At 42.8% G+C, this 9875-nt stretch overlaps 1 protein-coding gene across 1 annotated transcript; it reads right to left on the bottom strand.

Moving 5' to 3' along the window:
• Positions 1-610: 610 nt before the first annotated feature.
• SYF2 (SYF2 pre-mRNA splicing factor) lies at positions 611-8947 on the bottom strand. Its single transcript, XM_045859287.1, has 7 exons — positions 8876-8947; positions 8540-8650; positions 6089-6214; positions 5290-5407; positions 4847-4937; positions 3973-4071; positions 611-1044 (listed from the first exon to the last, which is right to left on the bottom strand). Exons 1-7 carry the CDS (start codon positions 8900-8902, stop codon positions 879-881), a joined length of 738 nt encoding a protein of 245 aa, XP_045715243.1. The 5' UTR covers positions 8903-8947; the 3' UTR covers positions 611-878.
• Between the last annotated feature and the right edge of the window lie 928 nt (positions 8948-9875).

Here is a 9875-nt window from a genome sequence, read left to right on the forward strand (position 1 = left end):
CATGTATATATTTCAGATAAATACTGGAATTTATAAAATTACACATCTAGTAATTGCTTCAAAATAACATGGGAGATGTGGAGGGGAAAGTAGATAAAGATGAAATGATATTGGCCATGAGATGATTACTGAAACTGGGTATTAGGTATATGGGGTTCATTATATCATCCTGTTTTCTTTTGAGTATGTTTGGAATTTCCCATAGTAAAAAAAAGTTTATGAAATGGAAGCATGTATATTTGTGTGTATATATACAAATTGTTTTAAAAAAATAAGCAGAAAGCTTAGTAGGAGTTTTATTCCACAGGATTATTTGCTCTGTAAAAGGGGAACGGTCCATGGTCAATTTTCATGGCAGGAGAGTTCTGTTCCTTCCCAAACTGGGTCACGAGCAGCCTGGGCCCAGCCCGCACCGGCCCTCCAGTAGCCACTGCCACCCTCCTCGTCACTGTCCTCAGCTTCCTAATCCACAGCCCCAAACAATTCCTGAGACCGGCTCGAGATCATCAAATTCCTAACATTATTCAAAGCAACAAGACTCAGTTAATGTTTCCTACCAGCAATCTTAAGCCCAAAATGTTTCAAAGATTAAATAATCACACATTTAAAATACATAGAAAAATAATATAATTAGATTTTATACAAAGTAGATGATTACAAAACAAGCACACTACAAGAAATACAGCTTATATCCAAGCACAAAAATTTGGAAATATACATGGAAATATATGCTTAAGAAAAAACATTTATTTAAAATTCTGAGTGGGAAGACATAAAATGAGTTCTGGTTTACTGGTGTAACTTTGAATAGAACTGCAATTTGCTAGCAGAAATTTTCACTCCATTCTCAAGCTTCTAAAAACAGTTCCTGGAGGAGATTAGACGGCTGTTCCTCTTTCCAAATTCTGTTTAATCTCAGCTGTATATTTCCCATAGAATCTTTCTGCCTTCTTGTTGAATTTGGCATTCCTTTCATTAATGTAGTCGATATCTGCATCGTCGTTATAAGGTCGTCTCCGGCTATATTTGTCTCGTTTTTCAATTCTGAGGGAAAAAGAAAATAACTCATGAAATCTAGAATATGCCTTCTTTGAGGGTCTTAATAGAACATGGACAAATAGTTAAGAATAGAACCAGTACGCTTAAGAGTAGAACAGACTTCCGGCCAAGACGAAGACATAGGTAAACACATTTCGCCTCCACACACACCCACAGAAAAAAAATTACAACTACACTACAAAACAAGTATCACCCAGATCTGTCAGAAAACTGAGCTATACGGAAATATGACAACCGAGCATTTAAAGCCACATTCACCCAGACGGGTGGGAGGGGTGGAGGCACAGAGAAGCGTGGAGAGGTGGGGGAACCGACGGTCCCACATTCTCGTGTGGCAGATAAAAATCAGGGAAGATACCTTTGGGCACAAGCAATTGCAGCCCCAAACCAGACCACCCAGCCCAGGGTTCCAGCACCAAAAAGATAAATCCCCGTAACTTCTGGCTACAAAAATCCACTGGGGGTTGGGGCAGAAGAAGAAACTGTGGGATTCTCAAGAGACTCTTCTTAAAAGGCCCTCAATAAACTCAGGACTCAAGCAGACCCAACCACTCTGGGAATCAGCACCAGGGCAACAGCTGGAAGGGCCCAAGTAGCACACAGGGAGAAGGAGAAAAAGTGCAGTGACAGGCAAGGGGGCGAGTGCCTGGGAGACGGCTCCCTCTCGGGCAATCTCCAGAGGCCAGGCGGCGGCACTGCCCCCTCTGTGAGCCCTCCCCACACAGAGCCGCAGCAGGGAAACCTAAGGATCTACCCCACACCATTCACAGGTGCCTTTCCACAACAGACCACGCTACTGAGACACTGACTCGCAGCAGCTCCACCTAACACACAGAAACAAACACAGGAAGGCTGCCAAACTGAGGAGACACAGACATAAAGAACAGAACAAAACTCCAGAGAAAGAACTAAATGAAATGGGGATAAGCAACCTATCAGATGCACAGTTCAAAACACTGGTTATCAGGATGCTCCAGGAACTCACTGGGTACTCAGCACCATAAAAAAGACCCAGGCAGAAATGAAGGTTGCATTAAGTGAAATAAAGAAAAATCTACAGGGAACCAACAAGTGGAGAGGATGAAGCTGAGATTCAAATCAACGATTTGGAACATAAGAAGGAAAAAATATTCGATCAGAACAGCAAAAAGAAACAAAAATTCAAAACCATGAGAACAGAATAAGGAGCCTCTGGGACATCTCCAAACACACCAACATCCAAATCAGAGGGGTGCCAGAGGGAGAAAAGTAAGAGTAAGATATTGAAGACTTATTTGAGAAAATAATGAAAGAAAACTTCCCTAACTTGGTGAAGAAAATAGACATACAAGTCCAGGAAGCATAGAAAATCCCAAACAACTTGGACCCAAAGAGGACCTCACCAAAACACATCATAATTAAAATGCCAAAGGTTAAAGATAGAGAATCTTAAAAGAGAAAAGCAGTGAGTTACCTACAAAGGAGTTCCCATAAGACTGTCAGCTGATTTCTCAAAAGATACTTTGCAGGCAAGAAGGGGCTGGCAAGTAGTATTCAAAGTGATGAAAAGCAGGGACCTACAACCTAGATTACTCTACCCAGCAAACTATCATTTCGGATGGAAGGGCAGATAAAATGCTTCCCAGACAAGATAAAACTAAAGGAATTCATCAACACTAAGCCCTTATTATATGAAATGTTAAAGGGAACTATATAAAAGAAGATCAAAACTATGAATGTTAAAATGACAACAGATGTACAACTATCAAGAAGTGAATCTAAAAAACAAACTAAACAAGCAGAATTATAAGAACAGAATCACAGATATGAAGATCATCTGGAGGGTTATCAGCAGGGAGGGAAGGGGGAGAATGGGGGAAAAGGTGCAGGGATTAAGTACAAATTGGTAGGTACAAAATAGACAGGGGGTGTTACGAACAATATAGAAAATGGAACAGCCAAAGAATTTATATGCACAACCCACGGACATGAACTAAGGGGAGGCAGGGGGAAAATTGCTGGAGGGAATGGGGGTACTGGGCAGGGGGTACAGGGGAAAAATGGGGATGTTAAGAGCATAATTAATAAAATATATTTAAAGATAAAAGAATAGTATATTTTAGAGGAGGGGGAAGCAGTTTTCATCAAGATCAAGTTGAAACTACTAATTACCAGCACAACCCTAAGTACCATGAAATCCAGTACTAACTCATCTTCAGAATGCTTCTGAAAGAGCATGACAGCATTGTCAGAAACTGGACCCATGAAGTTGCACTTAAAATAAAATGATTACAATAATTATGTTAGTAATAACCACAGCTAATATGGAATGCACAGTATGTGATAGACACTATTCTTAACACTCCATGTGCATTAGCTCCTAAAATACAAATTCATTCTGCTCTGCCTAATATTCATCCCTATTAGTATAAGAAACACAACTGTGGCCCTGCTGGGTAGTTCAGTGGGTTAGAGCATCGTCCTGGTACGCCAAGGTTGCAGGTTCGATCTCAGTCAGGGCACATACAAGAAACAGCCAATGATGCATAAATAAGTGGAACAACAAATCAATGTTTCTTTCTCTCACCACTTCCTTCTCTCTAAAATCAATAAATAAAAATTTTAAAAAAGAAAAGAAAATGTAATGGAGGTACATTTACTAAAACATTCTTACTTCTTCAAATCCAATAGCAATGACTGTTACATAGAATTTCTTAAAGAAGAATTTTCCCAGAGCATTTGAGATCTGGCTCCCTGGCATAGGTCCTCAGTTCGGCTCAAATAAACTGTTATAAAAATTCAAATAAATGAATAAAAGAGGCTAAGCCAGAAATTAACAAGTATCATATCTGTCTACTTAATTCATTCTAAGCTCATTTTTTCTGTTTCACCATTAAGCATTTATAGTTTCACACGGCTGTACTGAGTACTTACTGTTTTTCCAGATCCGTGACCATCCTATCAACTTCCTGTGAGGAAGGCACATGTGTCCCATGAAGAAGACTGTTGGATGTTGGGAAAAACTCTTCTCCACTGAAAAGACAGTAACAGACTTACAGTAACACTACAAGCGCTCCATAGCTCCAAGTTTCAAATAAACAGCCATTCACAATGAGAGAGAAAATATATACACATATTTGCTGTGGGATCCTACCTTAACTTAAAAAAATAATACAGAATTGGAAGGGACTGAATAAATCACTGACTCTGACACCTTCATCCTACAGGTGAAGAGCCAAGGGCCAGAGGTCAAAGGACTTGCTTCCAAGTTCAGGTTATTTCTCTTTTCACTGCAACAGGGTCAGCCAGCTACACCACCTGTTTTGAGAGCTTCGCTGGGACAGTCACACACATCTGTTTCTATATCCTCCACGTTGCTGTCACATCACAGTGGACCTGAGTCATTGTGACAGAGGCCATATAGTCAACAAAGCCTAAAATGCTTACCATCTGGTCCTTTGTGAGAAAGTTCAGACATGCTGGTTAAAGCATTCTGCTTCCTAAAATAACACCTGAGTGACTATGATAATCTGGGTGTTAACCGCTCAACACCCAGTCTTAGAAAGCCCTGCTAGAAAGAGAGCCAGGAGGTAACCTTAACTGCTGTGGAGTGAGCAACAGTGTTTTAGGACCAGAAACCATTCTTGGACAGCTATTCGACAGCCCACACCTGAGCACTACCTAAGCATTATGTATGCGTCTATGTTTGTGTGTGTAAACATATCTATACATACACACACACAAATGTATCTATATTACCACAGAATGAAAAAAAAAACCAAACCCTGCATTAATCCCATCAACTTACTGCTTTTCTCTCTGCCTCTCGTATGCTTCCATGTCGGGTTTGATCTGTTTGGTCAACCGATGGTACTGGCGTAACTGGGCAGCAGCATAATCTAAAAATAACATGAGAATCAGAGACAATATACTTCCCTGTCTGGTCATTACTACACAGGTTAAAAAAATCAAAATTATTAGTAGCAATATACGTACAAGGCACCAATCTGTGCACAGTATCATCCTGAAGATGCCAATAATACAAACCTTAACTCCACCATGAAGAGTAAAAGAACCCAGGTGATAGAAGTGCAGCCTTTACTGCTACCCTGGGAGACAGGCTTGTGTTCTTCTCGGGTCTCTGTCTCTCAGAGAAGATCCCTGAAGGCGCCTATCCTTTCAAAAATCAGAAACACTGAAGGCGATGCTTATCTAACAGGCCCGTTCAAATAAAGTAAAAGCTAATTTTACCTGAAAATCCCAGGTCGGGGTTTTTTCTCTTCTTTTTCCTCTCCCACCTTTCTGCATCTTCTGCACTGATCGCCAGTAGCTTCACTTTCTCGTAGTCTTCCCCTCTTGCCGCACATTCCTAAAAAGAAAGAGAAGGTGGAACTTGCAATTATGATGCAAGCAATTATTTGATCTATTTTAAATCAAGAATGATTAAATAAAGGTATCTAGCAATACTTTCAAAATAATGATTAATATTCAAAGAAATTTCAAGAATCTGCTATGGTACTTAAGAAATAAGCACACCAAGTGAACAATCACGCCCTGGCTGGTGTGGCTCAATGGACTGAGCACCAGACTGCAAACCAAAGGGCTGCAGGTTCAATACCCAGTCAGGGCACACACCTGGGTTGCCGGCCAGGTCCTCAGTATGAGGTGTGCAAGAGGAAACCACACATTGATGTTTCTCTCCCTCTCTCCTTCCCTTCCCTTCTCTCCAAATAAGTAAAATCTTAAAAAATAGTATTTATTCAACATTTATCAGGTGTCAGAACCTGTTTTAAATGTTTTACATGCATTAACTCATTGTAATGCATAATTGACTCAATTATTATTATAGTGTAAATTTTATTGATGAAAAAACAGAGGCCAAGCAGGTTAAATAACTCGCCCAAAGTGTTGCAGCTAGAACAGGCAGAGCCAAGATCTGAACTCTGGCAGTCTGGCTCCAGAGCCAGCGTACAAAACCACCACGCTCTACTGGGTCAGTACAACAGAAACCGAGTAACCCACTTAGGAAGACAGCAGAGGCATTCCTAACCTTTTTCTTTTCTTCTTCCTGTAGTTCCCACTCCAAACGAGCTTTTCTGGCTTCCCAATTTGCAGGTAACTTAAGTCTTTTATCTTCTTCCACAACTTCCTGATGATTTAATTTACGGGCTTCATTCTAAAACCACAACACAAAGTTTGTAGCTGAAACATGAAAGTCAATCCAAACAGATCTTACCTTCTTTGAGGGTCAGGTAAGGCACACTGACAAGGGGACCTCATTTTATCCTAAAAGCAAGAGAGAGCCATCAAAGGATTTCAAGCAAGGGAACCGTCTAACTAGGTCTGCATTTGTATAAAGTCAAGAGAAATGAGCTGGACTGCGCTGGTTTGCTGCTCCAGGGGCCTGGGGGTTACCGTCAGCCTTGCCTCTATACAGCTGTGTGGCCCCTGTGAGCAGGCCGCTCAGGGTTAGATGGGACAAGGTATCACGAAGTGGGGAAGGACTACTACAGTGGCACTACACTTTGGATGGCATGAAATAATATTAAATCCCATGGTGAGAAAGATGTTCTACTTTCAATTCTCTTTTAATTCTGATTAATTCGAGGAAAAGCTTCAATTTGGAACTGGGGCTTTAATATCTATCTTAGTATCTCTAATGTCTCCAAATCCCCTGTCCTTTTAAAATATTTTAACAGTTTATATCATGGCAAATGAAATTTTCCATTTGGATTACTCCGTGAAGAGTCTGTTTTAAAACAAAATCAGCACATCATCTCAAAGACAAATGCAGTTAGGTGTCTCTTAGGTCACAGGCTGGCGGCAGCCAGTGCAGGAAGCCAGGTCACCTAATTTCCCACCAGGTGTTCTTTCCACAGACCATCCAGGTAAATATTTAAGTGTTTAATTCTGGATGAGACTAAGGTTTGGGAGCAGAATACTCCTCTCAACTAGCATCCCTCAGTCACTCTTACCTCTGGCAATGCCCCCCAGGTGAAAACCCCAAGAATGCACCTGAAGTCAAAGCTGTGTCTGCTGCACTGAAGGAGACAGCAAACTAGGGAACTGCAGGCATTTCAGTGAGAGGGTTTTAGGAGGGGCTAGTTGTAGGGTTTGGGTCTGTATCGGGTGACTGGGGGGAAAATTCATGGAAGCAAGGCTGTGCTCTGCATTGGCACTGTCAGAAAACAGGGCATTTTATGATGGGAGTATCTTAAGTTTTGACAGACGAGGCAGGATTAATGGTTTATTTGGTAATAATGGTCTATGAAATGATGTTAGTAGAAGAGCAGGGTGTGGTCGTTTCTGTAGTTTGAATAGTCTTATTTTTGTCTGACTCCAACAGACAGACAAACGCTGAGGTTTGGTGGAGCCACAGCCAGGCTGTCTGTCAGGTCACTTCAAGTTGAAAGAATCAAGAGCTGCTTTTCCCCATCTCCCCCCCACGCCTTCTCAGCTCCAGCTGCAGCTGGTTTCTGCTGGACTCTTTTCCCTACCATGAATTCTCTTCCTTTCCATTTGGTCCCTCTCCTTGGATATTTATTCCTCCAACCTCTTTGTCCGATAACACCTTCCCTCATCTTCTAAACAGTAGTTTAGGTGTCTTGTACAAGGCACTCTCTGGAACCCCTCACACTGGATTAACCTCTCACCTGTACTTCCAGGGCACCCTGTTCCTAACTCCAGCGTGGCACTTACTACGACATAATTTCTAGCTATAAAGTTCTCTCCTCTTAAGAGAAGAGGCCTTGTCTTCCTCAGCTGGTTCCCCACTAACTAGCTAAACTAGTGACACTATAGACTTTCAGAGATTTGCTGATTGTTATTGAATGAAGAGGCAACCAGCTCTCTTACTAACGTTGGACAAGTTTCATCCAGTCTCAAGCATTTTCCCTAGGTAAAATGAAGAGCTTATTAGAATACAGCAGGGAGGCTGTTAGCAACAGAGACTCCCAAACTTAGCCCGGATTAGTTAAAACAGATGTAGGTGAGATGGGTTGGAGCAAGTGTGTGTGCAGTTGACCCTTGGACAACGCAGGTTTAAACTGCAAGGGTCCACTTAAACCTGGTATTCTTCAGTACCTACATACATTCTGCCCTTCCAGTCCGCAGGTTTATTTTCACATTCCCAACCGTGGACCGAAAATACAGGGGATCCTGAGCAACATGAGGGTTATGGGTGCTGCCCCAGCACAGTCGAAAACCCGCGTGTTTTCATCCTGCGTGGTTGATTCAACCTAAATATTGTCGAAGGGCCGACAGCAGAGTCCAAGTTATATGTGGATTTTCGCCTGCGCGGGGGTCTGCGCCCCTAACCCAGGCGTTGTTCCAGGGTCGACTGTACTTTCAAAAGTGATCACAATGTGTTGCCAGGGTGAACATGGGGAGGTTATCCTTCACCCAGCCCTGCGGGTCTGTTAAGCACGCTGATGCGACTTCCTCGTCCACCCACATTCACGCAAGAGGCCAGACCAATGAGATCTCAGCTGGCGCTACTCACCCGCTTCAGATGCAACTCCCGGAATTTGCGCAGTCTCTGCTCGCGCTTCTGGGCGGCCAGCTCCTCCGCCGCCGCGAGGGGTTGTTCCTCCGCCGCGCTGTCCACCCTCATCTGCGACAAGGAGGACAGACTATTGGCAGGGCCAGTACGGCTTCTCCCGGGGCTGCCCAGACCAATTCCCCGCCGGTCCCGAGAGGCCGCGCTGGGCCCTCACTGCCGACCTCGACCCCACAGTGTCTACTACTCCCTGGTCCGGCACCCAGGATCTCCTCCTCCCCTGCCGCCCCCTGGTAACTTCCCCCACAAAAACTCTTAGATATAGCCAGCAAAACTTACCTTCTCGGTAAGAGCCACAGCCGCCATCACAGACTCCCTCTCCCAGCTTCCGGCAACAACCCGGCACTTCCCTTCGCCTTCCGACAGATATTAATAACCTACAGTAAGTCCCGCCCTTTCCTGGTAACATCAGAAGCTTAGGACCAATCCCTGCTCTTTCTAACAGTGAGCTGCTTTCGATTGGGCAGGAGCTTGCGCAGCCGCAGAAGACCGCAGAAGACCCGGTGAGGCGGGGAGAGCGCTGGGAGGTGCTGGGAAGGGGATGACGAAGAAGAAATGGCCGACTCTGAGTCTGGTACAAAGTTGCTTTAAATACGTGCTGCTCCCGTGAGCAGAAAGTGCTTATTCTAAGTGTCACCTTCTCCGAGGCAGTTCACCCTTGACTACCATGTCTCACGTAGGCCCTTAACTATCATACGGCGCCATTTAATTTCCTCAATAGCATAAGATAATTTCTTTGTTCATTTTCCATTTTCCGCATCAACGTTGTAAACTGGGGCAGCGCGGAAACGTACATCTTGTTTCCTCTTCTGAGTCCAACAGAGAAACTGTTCCAGAATGAGTAACAGTACTTTGAGTTAATAGAGTAAGGTGCTGGATACAAAAGGAATAAGTGAAAAAATTTTTTTCTGCACTAATAACCACTAATTAAATGTAAAAATGGAAAAGCCCCCAAATAAAAAGCTATCTAGGTATAAAATTTAAACTGTAACACGAAGAAAAACAGTTTGAGGTACAGCACTTAGAAAACTAAACGAAAGCTCATTGAACATATTTTTTCGTAGATGCTTTTCTAAAGATACTGCCTTTCACTCTTGACTATTAAGACCAAAACAGAAAGCAGTTTTGATTTCTGCATGTTTCCATAGAATTCAAAAATGAGAAATATAGATGAAGATGATTTTATAATGCCGTTTTTTATAACATTTATGAGATGCCATAGGAACTTAACTATGCCCATTAGCCTATAGTAAAATGCTTTCTTTGTATGTTGTTTTGC

The sequence above is a fragment of the Phyllostomus hastatus genome, unplaced genomic scaffold (assembly GCF_019186645.2).
Source record: "Phyllostomus hastatus isolate PE091 unplaced genomic scaffold, TTU_PhHast_1.1 phas_scaffold_182, whole genome shotgun sequence".
Taxonomy (NCBI): Eukaryota; Metazoa; Chordata; class Mammalia; order Chiroptera; family Phyllostomidae; genus Phyllostomus; species Phyllostomus hastatus.